An 18,664-nucleotide genomic window follows, 5' to 3' on the forward strand; every position below is an offset into this window, starting at 1 on the left:
ACATAGTGATTCAGTTATACATATATATTCTTTTGCGTATTCTTTCTCATTATAGGTTATTACAAGCTATTGAATGTAGTTTCCTGTGCTACACAGTCTCTTATTTCACAGTCCCCCAGCCACAGGGTCACCAGAAGCAACTCACGATGGGGGCTGAACACAACGGGGGCGGTATCGGACCTGTGTGCAAATCCTAGCTCCCTTCATCCTGGGTAAGTCTGTTTTCCCACCTGTGAAATGGGGATGATATGGAAGCTACCTTGGAGGGTGTTGTGAAAAGTGAAATATGATAAATCGTGTCAACTACTTGGAACAGCGCGTGGAGTGGGAACATTTTCAGTAAATCTCTCACCTGTCAGTTTACTCATTTGCGGACATCGGATGAGCACCCCTGATGCCCTAGGCACCATCTGAGCTCCTAAAGCATTTGGGGCCTTAGTTAGACACAAAAATGTGTTGAGCACCTACTATGTGCCAAACAGAGCTGAGCACTTCGTACAGTTGCCTTCATTCTGCAATTAAGTGCTATACAAAGAAAATCAGACAACACTCCACAAAAAGCACTTACACATCCCCTCTCCTCCACATTGTTTTACCTTAGATCTACTCTCCTGCCCTGAAAGACACTTTCAGGGCATGATTCTTGAAACATCTGGCAATTTTTTTAAACTTTTTTTAAAAAATTAAAGTATAGCTGATTTACAATATTGTGTTAGTTTCAGGTGTACAGCAAAGTGACTTGGTTATTTGTTTCCAGATTATTTTCCATTATAGGTTATTACATGATACTGAACATAGTTCCCTGTCCTCTACAGTAAATCCCTGTTGTTAACCTATTTTATGTATGGTGGTTTGTATCTGTTAATCCCATATTCCTAATTTATCCCTCCCCCACCTGCCTTGCATCATGGTAACCATAAGTTTGTTTTCTATGTCTGTGAGTCTGTTTCTGTTTTATATACAATTCATTTGTATCATTCTTTTTAGATTCCACATATAAGTGATACCATATAATGTTTGTCTTTCTCTTTCTTAATTCACTTGATATGATAATCTCAAGGTCCATGCATGTTGCCACAAATGGCAGTATTTCATTCTTTTTTATGGCTGAGTAATATTTCATTATATATACATATCTCACCTCTTCTTTATCCATTCATCTATTGATGAACACTTGGGTTGCTTCCACATCTTGGCTCTTATAACTAGTACTCTATGAACATTTGGGGTGCATATATCTTTTGAAATTAGAGTTTTCACCTTTTCTGGATATATGCCCAGGAATGGACTTGTTGGATCATATGGTAGCCTTATTTTTAGTTTTTTAAGGAAATTTCGTACTGTTTTCCATAACGGCTGCACCAGTTTACATTCCCACTAATAATATAGGAGGGTTCCCTTCGCTGCACACCCTCTCCAGCATTTATTGTTTGTAGACGTTTTGATGATGGTCATTCTGATCAATGCAAGGTGATACCTCATTGTGATTTTCATTGGCATTTCTCTAATAATTAGGAAGAAACATCCAACAATTTACAAAACAGGTAGCAGTGACTTCTGATAAAGATGACATTTAGCCTACCAATATGGAAACAGTGGAGCAAATTAGTATTTATCCATGAATTCTAAGTTAGATGGCTACTTAACTAACACTTTTATAAAGACTACATAGCAACACAAAAAAAGTTTATTATTTTTAAAGTGTAAAACTCTAAACAGAAAATTCTGCACCTTGCATGTAAAATATTGACAAGAATGTACACTTGAGTACAAAGAATGAAAGGAACACATAAAAACAACAAATATTTCAGTTGATGGACTTACAGATGAATTCTTAGTCTCTTTTTCACTTTTTTCAGTAAAGATATACTATATTTTTAAATTACCATATAATCCAGCAATCTCACTTCTGGGTATATAGCCAAAAGAATTGAAAGCAGGGTCTCAAAAAGGTATTTGTACCCCCATGTTCATGACAACGCTATTCACAATGGCCAAAAGATGGAAGCAACCCGCATATTCATCAATGGATGAATAAACAAAATATGGTCCATCAATACAATGGAAGAGTATTCAGCCTTAAAAAAGGAAGGAAATTCTGACACCTGTTACAATGTGAATGAACCCTGAGGACATGATGTTGAGTGAAACAGGCCCATCACAGAAGGACGAATCCTGTATGATTCCACTTGTCTGATTCAGGGACAGAAAGTAGTCAAATTCATAGAGACAGAAAGTTGAATGATGGTTGCCAGGAGCTGGCGGTGGTAGGAATCAGGAGTTAGTGTTGAATGGGCACAGAATTTGATTTTTTGCAAAATGAAAGTGTTCCAGAAGTTACACGACAATGTAACTATACTTAGCTCTACTGAAACGTACACTTAAAAATGGCTAAGATGGCAAATGTTATGTGTATTTTACCACAATCTAAAAATAAATCTATTTCTAAAAAATAATATTTTTCACTTTCCCATCATTGAATGTAGCAAATGCATGTAGGGCGTGTCCAATAGGTATAGAAAGATGGATTGATTGACTGACTGACTGATTGATACAATGCCTTAAATTAAGAAGAAAAGAGATCGCCAGCGCACCAAGCAACAGAGTGATATTCTGAAAACTCAAATCTGTTCAGGCCATTCTTCTGCCTGGAGCCTTCAATGGCTCCCCATTGCCCTCAAGGTAAAGTTGAAGCTCCTAGGCGGCTGTCAGTCTAGACAAAGCACTCACTGCAAAATGCTTCAAACACATCAGCGCCTTCATCCTCACAACAACCCCACAGAGGAGGTGCTTTACAGATGAGACCCTATGAGGCCCAGAGAGGTTAAGTAATTTGCCCAAGGTCACACTGCTGGTATGAGCTGGAGCCAGGTCGTCTGACCAGAGTTCATGCTTATAAGTGCTACACTAAACCATGGCTCCAGTCCATCCCAGCTTACAGCCCCCTACAGCTCACATGTCTTCTCATTTAGCCTTAATTCTCTCTGTCAAGACCCTGTCTCCAAACGCAGTCACATTCTGAGGTCCTGGAGGTTAGCACTTCAACATATGAATGCGGGGGACCCCATTCAGCCTGTAACAACTCTCAGAATGCAAGGTGACCCCTTCAAACCAGTCTCCCTGGAAGCTGCTGCCCAGTTCCACCAGGGCTCCCACAGAGGCCAGATGATGCAAGCCCACCTGGCACAGCCCCCAAGGAGCTCCACTTGCGAGAATGTGTTTGACCTCAAGAAGCACCCTAAAGTCACCAAGACCCGACAGGCAGTCACCTGTACAGAGGTACACAGAGTGGAGACCACTTTTTATAAAGGACAGAGGTTAAAAATGGCATCGTTGGTGTTTGGAGATGAGAAATAGGTCCTGAAGGACGTTCCCAAACTGAGAATCCAGAAATATTTTGAGCAATAGCAGTACCACTGGACCAAGTCCATGGTCTTCCGGGGTGACTTGCATGGAGAGGAACTGTGTCTTGACTGTGACCTTGGGCAAGTCATTTGTCCTCTCTGACCTCCAACTTCTTCCTTAGGATTGTGTGTGACAATCCAACAGCTGTTCCTGTGGAGTTGCTGGGAGCCTTACACGAAGTGATGAATGAAAAGCACTTTGCCTATTCTAAAGTCCCAGAGAAGTACTAAGTATTTCCTTTATTATTATCTCAACTCTGAGTGCCATCTCCAGGGATTTCTGGAAACTACACTGGAGGCCCATCTAAGATTTTTTTTCAGACATGAGATTTTTCTGATTCTAAGCTATAGATTTAAATTATATATCAAATCCTCACTTTTTAGCCAAACCATGTTGACCAATGCTGAGAAAGAACCTCTCACACATTTCTAAAGATTTTAATCCACAAGTAGGCAAACAAAAAGAAGTGTTTCAATGACTCAGAGGCATGACTGTAATGGCTCACAAAGTCTCTTAGGGGTGATGACAATGTTCTAAAATTGATCGTGGTGAGGATTGCACAACCCTATGAAATACTAACCCGCTGAATTGTACACTTTTAAATGAGTAAATTGTATGGCAGGTGAATTTTATCTCAATAAAACCGTCGATTAAATTCCCCCAAGCCTTTTCTGTTTGCCTCTGACTTGGCAGAATTTCCCGACTCTTCATCAGTGTAAGTTCTGCTTCATAAGATTCCCCTTAAAATGGCCAAGAGGACACGCAGTCCCATTTTACAGCGGAGGAAGCTAAAAGGACTGAGCCTCGCCTCACACTGCCCCGCCAAGTATCCTGTTTTGCATACCCTGGGATACGCTTAACAGAAACCAAGGCAACATAAGCAAAGACCACGTGGTTTACCTGCAACAGAGTGTGGACTGCATGTGTGACAGGGAAAACTCCTTCAGTGGCTGATAAACATTCAGAAAATCCAACGAAGTACCCAATTTTAAGGCATCCCAGGATGATGGTAATGGCTGCAAACAATGTGATGCTACCTAAATTAGGGGAACGGGTGTTAGAAACACACACATGTAAGTGTTACCATGCACTGATATCATTTCAAAATAAATTATATTAAATCCTCACACGTAGGGTCAAATGATTTTTGACCAGAGTGCCAAGACATTTCAATGGGGAAAGGATATTTGTTTCAACAACCAGTGCTGGGAAACTGGGTATCCATATGTAAAATAATGAAGCTAGAGGGTAGGGGCGGAGCTCAGCAGTAAAGTGCATGCTTAGCATGCACAAAGTCCTGGGTTCAAGCCTCAGTACCTCCATTAAAAAAAACAAAATGCAGGTGGGGGTACAGCTCAGCAGTAGAGCATATGTGAGGTCCTGGATACAATCCCCAGTAGCTCTATTTAAAAAAATTTTTTTTTAATTTTTTAATTGAAGTCCAATCAATTACAATGTGTCAATTCCTGTTGTACAGCACAATGTCCCAGTCATGCATATACATACATTTGTCTTAATATAAAAAAATTTTAATGAAATAAAATTTATTTTTTAAAAATGAAGCTGGACCCTTACTTTACAGTATATTCAAAAATTAACTCAAAAGGAGTCAAGGACTTCAATGTAAAACCTAAAACTATAAAACTCTTAGAAGAAAACATAAGGGGAAAGCTTTACAATGTTGGATTTGGCAATGATTTGTTGGATTTGACACCAAAAGCACAAGCCACAAACGTAAAAAATAGGTAAACTGGGCTACATCAAATGAAAAAAAAAATTGTGTATCAGAGAATAGTATTGACCCACACAACAGGACAAAATATTTTCCAATCATATATCTAATAAGATGTTAATATCCAGAGTCTATAAAGAACTACAATTTAACCAAAAAAGTTTTTTGCAAAAAATGGGCAAAGGACTTGAATAGATATTTTTCCAGAGAACATATGGAAATGGATAATTAACACATGAAAAGATGCTCAACATCCCTAATTAGGGAAAGGAAAATCACAGAGATGCTGCCTCACATGCGGTGGGATGGCCACTGCTCAAACAAGGGAAGGCGGGTGGTGGGGGGCAGGGAGGGAAGGAAGGAAGGAAGGAAGATAACAAATGTTGCCCAGGATGTGGAGAAATTGGAAACCTTTACTCTTGATGGGAATGTAAAATGGTGTGGCCACTGTGGAAAACAGTATGGCAGTTTCTCAAAATATTAAAATCAGTAACTCCCCATGGTCCAGCAATTCCATATCTGGGTTTATACACAAAAGGGGACACAAAGGGCTATCTGTGCACCCGCATTCATGGCAGCATTATTCACAACAGCCAAAAGGTGGAAGCAATCCTAGTGTCCATCGATGGACGAATGGATAAACAAAGGGTGGTATATCCATACAATGGACTATAATTCAGCTTTTAAAAACAAGACACGCGCTACAACGTGGATGAACTTGGAGGACATCATGCCAAGTGAAACAAGCCAGTCCCAAGAAGACAAAGGCTGTATGATTCCACAAAATGAGATTCCTTAGAGTAGTTAAATTCATAGGGACAAAAAAGTAAAATGGTGGTTGCGGAGGGCTGGGGTGAGGGAGAAACGGGGAGGTATTTAATAATACAGACTTTGCATTTTACAAGATGGAAGAGTGCTGGAGACTAATTGTAATTAACTCACAATATGAATGCATTTAACCCTACTGAACCGTACAAGTAAATGACTATGTTGGAAAGTTGTCTGATCTGTATATTTTATCACAATTTAAAAATTTTTAAATTTGTACAAAACAAATTGTACTATTGGCTTGGTGAGCTGAATCTAGAAGGTAAAACCGTGTCCTATTTTTCATTGTACCTACCCTGTGTATATCTCAGAGTCTGACAAGAGATATACATTCAACAAAGTTGCCAAAGCAGCAGAAGACCTCTAGAAGATTTCCACCCAAAATGATCAACCTAGGAGTGTCACTGCTCTGTTCAAAAATCTCGGTTCTCTTATCCTAAAATCCTGCTCTCTAAAGAATAAAAGTCAGGAGTATACAGGTGTCCAGGAACTTTCTGTCCTATCTTTGCATCTCTTCTGTAAAATAGAAAGTTCAGTTTTTTTTAACTATAGGGCGGGGTCTATAGCAGCCATAGAAAGGGCAGTGCTAGGTGAAGTGAAGAAAAGGAACATTCTTTGACAGTATATCCAGCACGGTTGACAAAAAATATGAAAACGTACTAAAAATAGGCATGTGAATAAGACTGGGAAGGAGTACACAAAATACATTAAAAAGAAACTTGTAACCAAATGAAGAAATCAGCCAGAAAAAAGCATCGATCACGGGGACTTGATCAACATCAAAGTCCCTAATTCCGCTCCTGGACCAACAGGCACCACCGCACACACGCCCTCTCCCAGTAACGCGAGGAAACCGGCTCGTGTGTGGGATGCGTCACGGCCCCAGAGAAGGCCCTGAGCCTGACGGGGAGCTATAAACTTACAGCCCCCACCTAAGAAGCCTGCAGTGAGTAATGCAATCGCCTGGCTCCTTTCCATTGCTCAAAGTCTTATAGAAACAACTCTAAGTCACTTTTTTTTTACATCCTGGAAAACCCCCAGTGAAGTAAGAATGCTTATAAGAGTGGACATTCAATCCCCATGCTTTGAAATGGTTTGACAAATGCGTGGTTCATTTTGATGACAAAGAGAAGTAACCAGATGCGTTGAGGCAGCCTGGTGGGGTTGGCAAGACCACAGCTGTAACTATAAGAACCTGGCTGTGCCACTGATGGAAGGTGTGAGTTCAGGCAGGTCACTCCCCTGCTCCAAGCCTCAGTTTTCTCATCTATAAAATGGGATGGGTCTCCAGCAGTGGTTCTCAAACTTGAGCCTGCATCAGAATCACCAGGAGGGCTTGTTAAAACCTAGAGAGCTGGGCCCCACCCACCGAGTTTCTAATTCAGTAGGTCTGGGGTGGGGCCCCCAAATTTGCACCTCTGACAAGTTCCCAGATCGGGGTGAGGCTGTGGGTCTGGGACCCCCGCCTTGAGAAGAACAGCATCTCTAGGAGCATCTCTCTCATTCACATTTCAAGAGTTGTGATGAATACATCATATGTCTTCTCACACTCTTGGAGTCCTTCCATCCTTCCTTCATCCATCCTCCCATCCATTTATTTATACAGCAAATATTTGGGGAATCCTACTATCCATGAGGCATTTTGCCAGGGGCTCAAAGGTATACAAATAAGATTGCTGGAGAGACAAAAATACTCACGTATAACATTGCATAAATTGGGGTGTGCACAAAATACAGAGGCATGAGCTAGTACCAGACTTCTCATCTGCATCATGGGGAATCTGGAAGCCAGTGGAAAAGAAGCTAAGATGAACCACAAGAAAAGGGCTGCATCTCAATAACCCTGTTCCCAGCCAAAATGTCACCCAGTTGTCAAGGCAAAAGTCAGAAAGATGGTTGAGGAGACGCCAAATATCATTGACAGTTATTTGTTGAGCTCCAGCTACGGTCCAGGCACTTGGGATAGAAAATTGTCAATAAAATAAAGTATCTGCCCTTGGTGAGTTTAACATTCTAGTGGGGAAGTCAGAAAAATAAGCAAATAAATAATAAACATAGAAGAAACACCAGGAAGTGCCGAGTGCCTGGATAAGAGTAAAGCTGGGAGGACTGAGGGTGAGGGTGGGTGGTCAGAAAAGAATTTTCTGAGAAGGTGACAGAGAAAAAAGAAATGGAGGGAAAATGTCACCCACATAACTAGCCTGACAAAGGGCTTTAACCAAACCGCCAGTGAACTAGGAGAGAGTCCTCAAAGTAAGAGATGAAGAGGAGGGGGAACAAGAGTGAGCAATAAACTTTGCAATAGATTGAAGATGTAGATGAATGTGTAATGGAAGGAAGAAGAAAAAGGAGGAAGAGAGGGAGGGTGTAAAATGGGTGGATGGTGGATGGATGGATGATGGATGGATAGAGGACGGATGGGTGGATGGATGGATGGATGGATGGATGGATGGATGGATAGAGGATGGATGGATGGAGGAAAGATGAATGGAGGATGGATGGGAGGATGGGTGAATGAGTCTGGTAGACAGATGAACAAATTAATAGAAAAGAAAACAGATAAGAGAAGTTAAATCCAAATGGAAGATAACTTGTCTGGAAATGTCTAATTTACACACTCTGTAACGATTTGTGACATAGAATAAAGTTGAGGATGGACTGAATGAGGAGCAGAGATGAAAAACCTTTCAAAGTTCTCAAGGCAGAGATGGGTACCAGGGGGAAAAGGGAAACAAATGTATTCTAAAAGTCTTATCTCACTGGAATAGAAAGGAAATGGGAGTGTCTTGGAGCAAGCAATGTGTCTTGCCAGGGGAGATATGGAGTATTTGGGCTTCCAGATAAGAATGAAGTAATGTGCATCTGATTATGAGAATGAGGAAAAGGAAGCTAGCCATCAACGGAATAGAAACACACAATAAAATGTTCAAGGGCTCCAAAAACAAGCATGTGGAAAAGAAAAATGTGGGAACAGTATATAAAATAAATCATTACAATCACTTAAAAATGGAAACAATAAAGTCCACTACACAAATTGTTACAGTAAATTAGAATGATCTAAATCCCTCATTAATTAATAAACAAGGATGAGAATATTGAATTAAAAATAAAACCTAGCTATATGTTCTTCATATGAATCACACTTTTAACTAAGTGATAACAGAGGGAAATAGAGTGCTGGACTGAGAGGAAGTAGGCAACACAAACAAAAAGACGGGAGAAACAGGACCATTAATATCAGACCACGTGGGACTTAGGGTTCAATGTAAAAAATAGGACAAGGAAGTCCCCCACCTTTATTATTACACAGGAAAAAAATAAATAAATAACCATGACATATGAGGAAGATACAATAGCTACACGTGTGCCCAAGTAGATTAGTTTTTGCTTTGTATATCTAACTGCTACTTAAAAAAAAAAAAAGAGTGGAAGATTTCAGAACTAAACAGATCTAGTAGACATAAGACAGGACACTCAATCAATAAACCTGGTTTTATAATATCACCTTGCATACTGACAAAAATCTCTTATATAAAAAGACTGTACATAGAGTGTAGTGGTAGGAGCCGACTACCTGGCTTCATATTGTTTTTCTACCACATACTATAGTTTATGACATTGAGAATTACTTAACTTCTCTGTGCCTCAGCTTCCCCATCTGTCAAATGTGGATAATAAGAAGACTGACTATCTCTGAGGGATGTAGAGGAGATGAAATGAGTCACTACATGAAGAGCACCTAGAAGAAAATTCTATAAAGGGAATGTTATTGTCATCACTACCATCACAAAGAAACACCCAACAAATTAGAACTAATTAGAAAGTTTACCAGCCACATTGCTTGAGAATAATCCTGAAATGTGTAGTATTAGGAGAGGGGAGAACCCTCGTCTGTGTTAGGAACCCAAATCCCTCCTGGGAGTCTAGAACCTTAGAGGTGGAAGGGCCCACAAAGCTTGTCTGCATCTCCCATCTCAAGGAAGGGTGCTTCCCAGTACCTCATGACCAGCAGCCGTCTGGTCCCCACCTGGAAGGACATGCCCAGGGCCGGGAGGTTGGCCGTCCCGGTGCGCCCTTCTTTCACCAGCTGGTGCTTATATTAGGATGCTCGTCCTTACACTGAACTGCGGTCAGTCTCCCAGACCTGCCATCCTCTTCGCTGGAGGTTCTGCCGTCACTCTCATTCGTCCATCCACTCATTCAGTTGATGATTTAGTAAATACCAGTTGGCACTTATTACAGGTTGGGCACTGTGCCAGGAGCTCAGGTTATAGTGGGAAGCACATTCACACAAGGTCTCTGCCCTCAAGAGCTCACAGTCTGGTCAGATCAACAAACAAAGTAACACAATCTCCCGCTCAGTAAGCACTAAGAAGAAAACGAACAGGGTACTATGAGAACATTCAGCCCAGAAGCCGCATCTGGTCTGAAGCCATCAGGAAGGGCTTCCCTGGAGAAGTGGCTCTGGTTTGCTGTGAGCAGAAGGATGGCCTGGAGCTGACGGGAGCTGGGCTGCGGCACTTTCTTCCCCACCAGCTCACGTCCTCTCTCTTTCAGACTGAACATCCTTTTGTTCCGCCCTCCTATAGGTGCTCACAATGCTCAAAGGGGGACATGACACTCCATGCGCAGCCTGACTTCCTTTCCAATCAGTGCCCAGCCAGCATCATCTTGTTGATGCTGCAGTCCTGACATTAGGTCTGTATTTTCTATAGTAGACCAGAAATCCCACCCCAGCACACCAAATATGGAAGAAAATTCAAGGAGTTAGGCAAGACTCTCTCTCTCACAGTGACCGCAGGCTGGGCCTTGGGAGCACTGCTCCCCTTCCTGAAGTAACCGTTCAAAACCCCTTGTATCTTTCTCTGCTCCAGAATTTTGCGGGATGTCACTGTCACACTCTGTTCTCTATATTCTGTGTGTTCTCTGATCATTATTTAAATTCAGGGTAGCTTTCTCATTAGTCAGTTCCTTACTGATCACCCAGCCTCCTGCTTACTCCTCTGAAAACCAGGCCTCACCCTGCAGACAGAATGGCCATTCTGAAATACAAATCTAATCACATCACTTCCTTCTTTTAAAAACTTCAATGGCTCCCCACTGCCCACTAGACAAAGCCAAGGTCTGATGCCTGCATGAAGGGTTCTAGACTCACTTTCAGACTCCAGCAAAAGCAGAAGGTCCTCCTCTGGGACCTCTCCCTAAACTTTTAACCCTTGCCCCAGGCTACCCTTCTATCCACCCACCCACCCTGGGCCCTGAATTGTTTATTTCATCATAATAATCGATGTCCCTTACTATATGCCAGGGGCTCCTCTAAGCATTCTATAGGTACTAACTCACTGATTCTCATACAACCCTGTGGGGTAGGGGCCATGATCATCTCCATTAAACAGATGAGGAAGCTGAGGCAGAGAAGGGGGGCTACATGCCCTGCCAGGGGCAGGGGGCTCCTAGCCATCATGCTCTGCTGCTCCTCACTGCCCCACCCTCGCCCTCTCCTGAAGCCCTCCGTGCAGGGCCGCCTCCATCATCCTGCCGTCCCAGAGCCCAGCCAGTGCTTGGCACAGAAAGGGAGCTCAGATCAGGCTATCGAACAAAACCGGACCACAGTTTCCTCCCAGCCACCACCAAAGTCACCCCCAGGCTGTGGGCTTGGCTGCCTTCCCCATTCCTCTCTGCAGGTTCCAGAGATCCCTCTGCAAGACGGAGAAGACAAGCAAAACGCATGTAAAGGGTTTCACCTTCTCCACCTCCTGTTAGCATCGCCCCACGGCACCGAAGCAAGGAGCATGTCCTCCTTCTCTTTCTCACTCTGTTCGAATATTTCCAGTGATTTCCACTGTTGAATATTTCCAGTGACCAGGGCTCAAACCTGCCCCCGAAGCCCTTTCAGCTTCCTGGTCTGGAAAATGGTGGTGATAACGCCCACCTCCAGGACGGCCATGAGACTGAAAACATATGCTAAGTGAAAGAAGCCAGTTGCCAAGATGAGATCCATTTATAAAAATGTCCAGACCAGGCAAATCTAGAGACAGAGAGTAGATCGTGGTTGCCTGGGAGGGCCTGGGGTGGTGGGTAAGAGGTATAGGGGGATGACATCTAAAGGACACAGGGTTTCTTTTTGCAACAATAAAATGTTCTAAAATTGACCGTGGTGATGGTTACACCTGTCTGTGAATATTCTGCAAACTGGTGGCTCATGCACACTTTAAATGGGTGAATTGTACAGTATGCGGGCTATATCTCAAGAAAATCATTGTTTTAAAGAAGAAGAAGAAGAAGAAGAAGAAGAAGAAGAAGAAGAAGAAGAAGAAGAAGAAGAAGAAGAAGAAGAAGAAGAAGAAGAAGAAGAAGAAGAAGAAGAAGAAGAAGAAGAAGAAGAAGAAGAAGAAGAAGAAGAAGAAGAAGAAGAAGAAGAAGAAGAAGAAGAAGGAGAAGGAGAAGGAGAAGGAGAAGGAGAAAGAGAAGGAGAAGGAGAAGGAGAAGGAGAAGGAGAAGGAGAAGGAGAGGAAGAGGAAGAGGAAGAGGAAGAGGAAGGAGAAGGAGAAGGAGAAGGAGAAGGAGGAGAAGGAGGAGAAGAAGAGGGAGAAGGAGGAGAAGAAGAAGAAGAAGAGGAAGAAGAAGAGGAAGAAGAAGAGGAAGGAGAAGAAGAAGGAGAAGGAGAAGGAGAAGAGGAAGGAGAAGAGGAAGGAGAAGAGGAAGAAGAAGAAGAAGAAGAAGAAGAAGAAGAAGAAGAAGAAGAAGAAGAAGAAGAAGAAGAAGAAGAAGAAGAAGAAGAAGAAGAAGAAGAAGAAGAAGAAGAAGAAGAAGAAGAAGAAGAGGAAGAAGAGGAAGAAGAGGAAGAAGAGGAAGAAGAGGAAGAAAGGGAAGAAAGGGAAGAAGAAGAGGGGGAAGGGGAAGAATTATTTCTGGGACACTGATACGGGCTGGCGTTACCCACAGCAGGGACAGAAGCCCAAAGAAACAAGGCGTGTCTGGGCAGGGCTGTGTCTGCAGCAGAGCAAAGCTATCAGACTGAGATGAGCATGCATTGTGAGGAGGGAGACAAAGTGAAGCTCAGATCAGAGTTCATGAACTGTCTGCATCTGCCGGGAAGTTATCGGGGTGGGCTGGGATCCCACGGGGACCCACCCTGACCGCTCCCTCCTCCACCACACCAGACTGCACACCAGGTTTTGCAAACCTGTCAATCATCCTCTAGGGGTTTCTGTGAGTCCTGGTGTGCAACAAGACTGTGGGCTCCCTGAGAGCAGGAACAGTTGCATCTTGACATCCTGCAGCCTTCATCCCTCCCCTCTCGGCCCTCCCCTGCTCTCTGCCACCATCCCCTGCAGCGCCCCGCCCCTCTTCCCACAGGTCCTTGGAACCATCTCTTTTTGCAAACTTCACTTTCTCACACGTGGAAATGGTTTCCAAAATCCATCATTGTGTCCTGAACTTTTTATCTCTACCACCTGTATGGCCACCTCCCCTGGGCTGATCTTACGTAAGCAGCTTACTTCTAGTCCCTTAGGGACAAAAAGCACAGTGCCCTTTTCCAGGGATGGCAGGCTAGACAGAGATGCAGTGTGTTGTATACACAGATATGCCTCATTTGAAATAAGAAGCACAAAAAAGAAAGAAAGAAAAAGCACATTGTAAAAATCTGATCTCATAAAAGGAGTAGATTTGGGAGTGATTATTCCCATGTGCAGAGAAAGAATTGCCGTGACCAACAGCTGGGACAGTGCCTCTAAAGTACCTGCGCTCTGAATGCACTCAGGAAACCTAGTTATTAGCCTTATTGTCGTCATTGTCATGATTTTGTGTTAATAATGCTTCTCTGGGCTTGAGACAGGCCAGAAACAAGGAAGAAACCTGCCTTCACTGCGGTAGTCTTTTAAGAGACGAGAAACAAGACCCTGGTGATTAACTGGATGAAACAGCTATTCACTAGGTTTTCACGTCCCCGCACACCCTGGGCTGGTGCAAGGTGCCCCAGCTGCTGCCACTCCTTCCAGAAGAAATCAATCTCTGTACTTAGCAAATACACGGTCTAGATGAATAATTCATCATTTCTACTGATTTTTTTTTAAATAGGTCAATATTTTTGTTCCAAAAAAAGTCTTCACTTTCTCACACCCAGTAGGTGGAGCCGACTGTTTCCTGCTCAAAGAAATGCCTCACAGCCCACATCACGATGCAAAAACAATCTCTGGAAAACCTCAGTGCCCAGACCTCCGCAGACGGGCCCTCTCTCTCAGAGCCCCAGATCTTGAAGACTGTCATAGAAGCCAGGGCAGAGCTAAGTCAAACCTGTCTTGCTGGCTATGATTCCAGAGAAAACCTCAGTTCCTGCCGGGGCTGAAGGCACTTTCCTTGGCCCCATGGCCTCCTGAAAGCCTTTGGGATAATTACCCTCCTGCTTCTTTGATAAGCTGCGTTTTATCAAAACTTTGCAAACTGCGTTCACTCAACATCTCCCAGCTCCTCCCTAAGAGGTGGCCGGAATTCTTATTTTACTGGTGAGGAAACCAGGACTCAGGAAAGCGAAGGCGACAGAGCTGAGACATCAAGCCACGCCCTCCAGGGCCAGCAGCGTTCCCGTTATCCATGTATCTCCCTTGAGAGCTATGTTATTCTGGGGCAACTTGTTGAGAGTCTAAACAGTCACATCATTTACTGAGCACCTACTATGTGCTCTTTCTAACTTGCCTCATTTACTCCAGCTCTACCTGATGTCTAACTGCCATCGCAAATGTCACACGTCCACGAGAGGGACCCTGATTCTGCAGTCCCACCCCTATTCCTCCATCTGGCTTCCCAATTTGGGGAACTGGCACCTCCATTCATCCACTGACTCAGGCCACAGTGCTTCGAGGTTTCCTGGAAGGAGGGAGAGAGGAGGGAAGAGTGAGGAAGAATAGGGTTGGGGGAGGGAGAGAAGAAGGAGAGATGAGAGGAGGGAGGGAGAAAGAAAAGGAAGGAAGGAGGGAAAGAGGGACAGAGGACAGAGAAATGAGGAGGGAACTGGGAGGGTGAAGAAGAAAGGAAAGGATGGTCAAGGATGGGGGAAGACAGGAAGGAGGGAAGGAAAAAGGAAGGGCAGAAGCATGGTGGGGAGGAAGTGAGGAAGGAACAAAGGAAGGACCCTGCCACTATGGGAAAGCAGAGTCCAGAAGCCTGTGTGTGTGATAGTTTACCTATTTAAGTCAATAGCCTCAAAATAACATTTCATCCTTGTCTGTTTGTTTGATAGGGCCCTGGACTCATTGTCATTCACAGAGTCATAAAACTACAAACCTCCCTTAAACAACCATTTTCAGAGCAGGCATTTGCGCCAGCCTGGAGCTGTGTGCAGTTTTTCCCAAGGCAAGAGGAACCTAAGAACCCTGAGCCTAAGAAACCTGAAATCCTCCGGGTCACAAGGCTCACATCCAGCTAGTCACAAGACAAGGCAGAAATTGACAAGGACCAAAAGAGTGCTACACAGAGGGAGCCTCGGTGACCCGTGGGAGTGAGGGGTCATTTCTGCCAGGTGGGTGGAGAAAGTTGCATTGAGGCCAAGCCTTTGCTGAGACTGTGGGTGGGAGGGAAAACGAACGCGTGCTGGGAGCCCACCCTGTACCCAGCAGTCCCTGATCCTACAGAGTGTTTGAGTCTCATTCTGCACTTGCCAAAACTAAGGGTTGGAGAGATTAAGTAATTTGCCCAACATCCCGCAAGGAAAGTGACAACAATGGTCTTAAATTCAGGTCTAACTTGAGATTCAGACAGGGAAGTGTGACGTGTCTGGACCACACGGAGTGAAACGTAGCTGGCCCCTCCCATGAAGTTTTCTCAGACAGCGGCTTTCTCCACAATCAGACTTCCCACAGCCTCCTCCCTCTGACCTGTATCATGTCTATCTCCCTTTCAAGAGCAGAAGCTCCTTGAGGAGAGGAGTGTTCTTATCTTGACAATGTTTCAATCGATGTGTTGTGAGTGACTAGCAAGTGCTTCTGTCCCCACTGCCTGGAACGTTTATCCACTTATTCATTACATCATTCATCCCAACTGCATTTCCTTTGCACCCGCTCTGTGCCAGGCCCTGAGGTGGCCCTAGGACCACGAGATGAGCACTGAAGAGTTCCTCCAGTGTGGTGGAGAGGACAGAAGTGTTAACAGGAAGAACAGTGCCTACCTAGGGTGCAGTGAGGGGAAAAGGAGTGTGGTCAGAACCACAAAGTGATGGGTTGGTGGTAGGGGTGGGGGTTGATGTCGGAAAAGCACCACTGGAGGGAGATAGGGTGGGACCTGAGCCCTGTCTTTGAAAGCAAAGCAGGTGGGAGGCATTCCAAGAGGTGGGAACAGAATATACTAAGGCATGGAAACATGAGATTTTGTGATGGGAACTGAAAGCCTTTGAGACTGGCGCACAGAATGAGGCAAAGGAGGGGCTAAAATGGAAGAGGCTATCCGGGGCCAGATCTTAGAAGGCCTTGAATGCCAGGACGGCGAGTGTGGCCTCCATCATGGGGTCAGTGCAACCACAGCAGGGTTTTAAGCCAAGGAAACGTGTGAACAGGTTTGTGTAACTGTGGCTCCAACGATGGAATGTAAGGCAAGAGTCTGGAGGCAGAGAGAGGAGGCTGCTTGAATAATAAAGGCTTAACAAAGAAAAAGAGAGAAGGAAAGGCAGGAGGTGGGGTGGGGGAGCCAGCAGAGGTGCACGAGAAGAAAAGACTAAAGGGAAAAGTCGAGGAGGGAAGGGCTCAGAGGCGCGGCCGGGCTGCAGGGAGCGGGCGAGCAGGCCCGCCCGCCGGTTCGCGGACGGGAGACTCACCGCGGAGCCAGCGCGCGCCGGCGTGCGTGTCCTTGGGGCGGATGAGGCGGCGGTGCGCGGAGCTGCGGCCCACGTACCACAGCATCCAGAGCAGCTGCAGCAGCATGAGCGCGCTGAGGAAGCACAGCAGGTCGCTCTTGCCCACGCCCGAGGCGTGCACGGCCCAGGCCAGCAGGAACAGCAGCCCCGCCACGAACACGTTCAGCCCGTACTGGCTGCTCAGCGCCTCCGCCAGCTTCTGCGGGAAACTGGCGCGGACAGCGCCCCGCCGAGGGGCGGGGGACGCCGGGGACGTCGGGGACCCCGAGGCCGGGAGCTGGGGCGGCAGACAGGCCGCGGGCCCCGACGTCACCCTGTCGGGGCCGCCCCGAGCGGCCTGGGGAGATGCAGGCGGCCCCTGGCCCTCGTGCATCCTTGAGCGACCCTCACTGCGTCTAGTCCCCGGGGTGGCTGCGACCTGGGCCCCACCTGCTGCTCCTGTCCCCTGCCCTAGCCCCGACGCCCTCTGCCTTGTCCTGATCACCCTCGGACGCCTAGTCTCCCGCCTTCTGCCCCTCTGCCCTCGGTCAAGGTACCCGCCCGATCGACTTACCACCGCCCCCACCCCGCTGACCTGGGCTAACCCGGGCTGGCCTCGGCTTCTTCGCGCTCCCCAGTGCGCACTGCCCACTTCCCCTCACTCCGCAAAGTCCGGGACAGCCCTCCCGCCCACTCTAGACCCACGCGGGCCTCTCCCCGCCCCCGATGCCTTGGCCCCGGGCCAGCCCTGCCCCGACGTCCTCCCGCTCCCGTATCCGCGCGTCCCGACCCCGCCCGCTATCCGCAGCTCCGTCTCCTGAACCGATGCCGGCTTACCCAGCCCTGCCCGCGCGCCTCCCTCGGGCTCCTGGGGTGGAGGTGGGGGGCGGTGGGCTCGCCCTGAGCCGCCCGAGAGGGTGGGCGCGGGAGGCGTGGCTGCGACGGAGCTGGGCGCCGGGGGCTCCGAAGGTGCGCGCTCTGCTCGGATGTCCCTGAGCGTCTGCGTTGCGGACCGAAGAGCCCTAGGTGAGCCTGAAAGTGTCCGTGTGCCTGAGTCTGTCTGTCTGTCCTCGTCCCCGCGTGTTTCCGCAGTATGTTTCCTCCGGGCAGGTCTCTGTGTCTGGCCATCGGTTCAGGTGTGTCTGTTTGGAGCCGGCAGTTGGGAGAGGGTGGCAGCGCCAGTCCCTAGATTTTTGAACAGGGAGACAGGGTATCTTTTTTGTTTGTGTCTGTGTTTGTCTCTACATCTGTGCACCTGTGTGTCTGCCAGGGGGTCCCCAATGTAGATAAGGCAGGAGACACTTCCCAAGAAAAAATATCCTCTCTTCCTCCTCCAGGGGAATGGAGAGCTTCTTCTGGACTGAGTGGCGCTGGCACTGGGGGCTGCCTGAGGTCCTTCCTCCCTGCAACTGTGCTGGCCTGAGCGCCTCCCTCAGCTACCCCAGCCCACCTGAAGCTGACCTTGGCCACCAGGGTGCCCATCTCAGGAGGTCCCAAGGTTGGGCATGGCTGAGATCAGGGCTGGAGGGGGGAGCTGGGAGGGAGCTGCTGGGGGATGCAGCCTGGGAAGCCGGGGCGGGCAGGCAGGCAGGCCTCACAGCCACCCACCTGTGCAGTAACGTAGGGCTGGGTGCCCAGGAGATCCCCTCTACCCCTCGGTTCAACATCCTGCTGTTGCCCTTCCAAAATCCTTAATATTTGAACAAGGGGACTCACATCTTTATTTTTCAGTGGATTTGGCAAATTACATAGCTGGTTCTGACTGTCAGAGGCACCTGGCTGTGGGGGAGCCCTGGGCTGGGAGGGAGTCAACCTGAGGACCTTGCCTGGCCGTCATTCATGCTTTCAGTTTGTTCATTCATGTATGTAGTCAA

The 18,664-nt window shown here is 46.4% G+C and overlaps 1 protein-coding gene across 1 annotated transcript in view; it reads right to left on the bottom strand.

Annotated features, from left to right (window-relative positions):
- The window catches only part of OTOP1 (otopetrin 1), a 37,145-nt gene extending 19,174 nt beyond the window's left edge, over nucleotides 1–17,971 (bottom strand). Inside the window, exons 1-2 of the mRNA XM_074350318.1 lie at nucleotides 16,773–17,971; nucleotides 4,306–4,442 (exon numbers count right to left, since the gene is read on the bottom strand). Coding sequence (XP_074206419.1) covers nucleotides 4,306–4,442; nucleotides 16,773–17,184 — 549 coding nt within the window. The 5' untranslated portion in view covers nucleotides 17,185–17,971. The remainder of the gene's footprint in view (nucleotides 1–4,305; nucleotides 4,443–16,772) is intronic.
- Between the last annotated feature and the right edge of the window lie 693 nt (nucleotides 17,972–18,664).

Source organism: Camelus bactrianus, chromosome 2 (genome assembly GCF_048773025.1).
Source record: "Camelus bactrianus isolate YW-2024 breed Bactrian camel chromosome 2, ASM4877302v1, whole genome shotgun sequence".
NCBI classification, from domain to species: Eukaryota; Metazoa; Chordata; class Mammalia; order Artiodactyla; family Camelidae; genus Camelus; species Camelus bactrianus.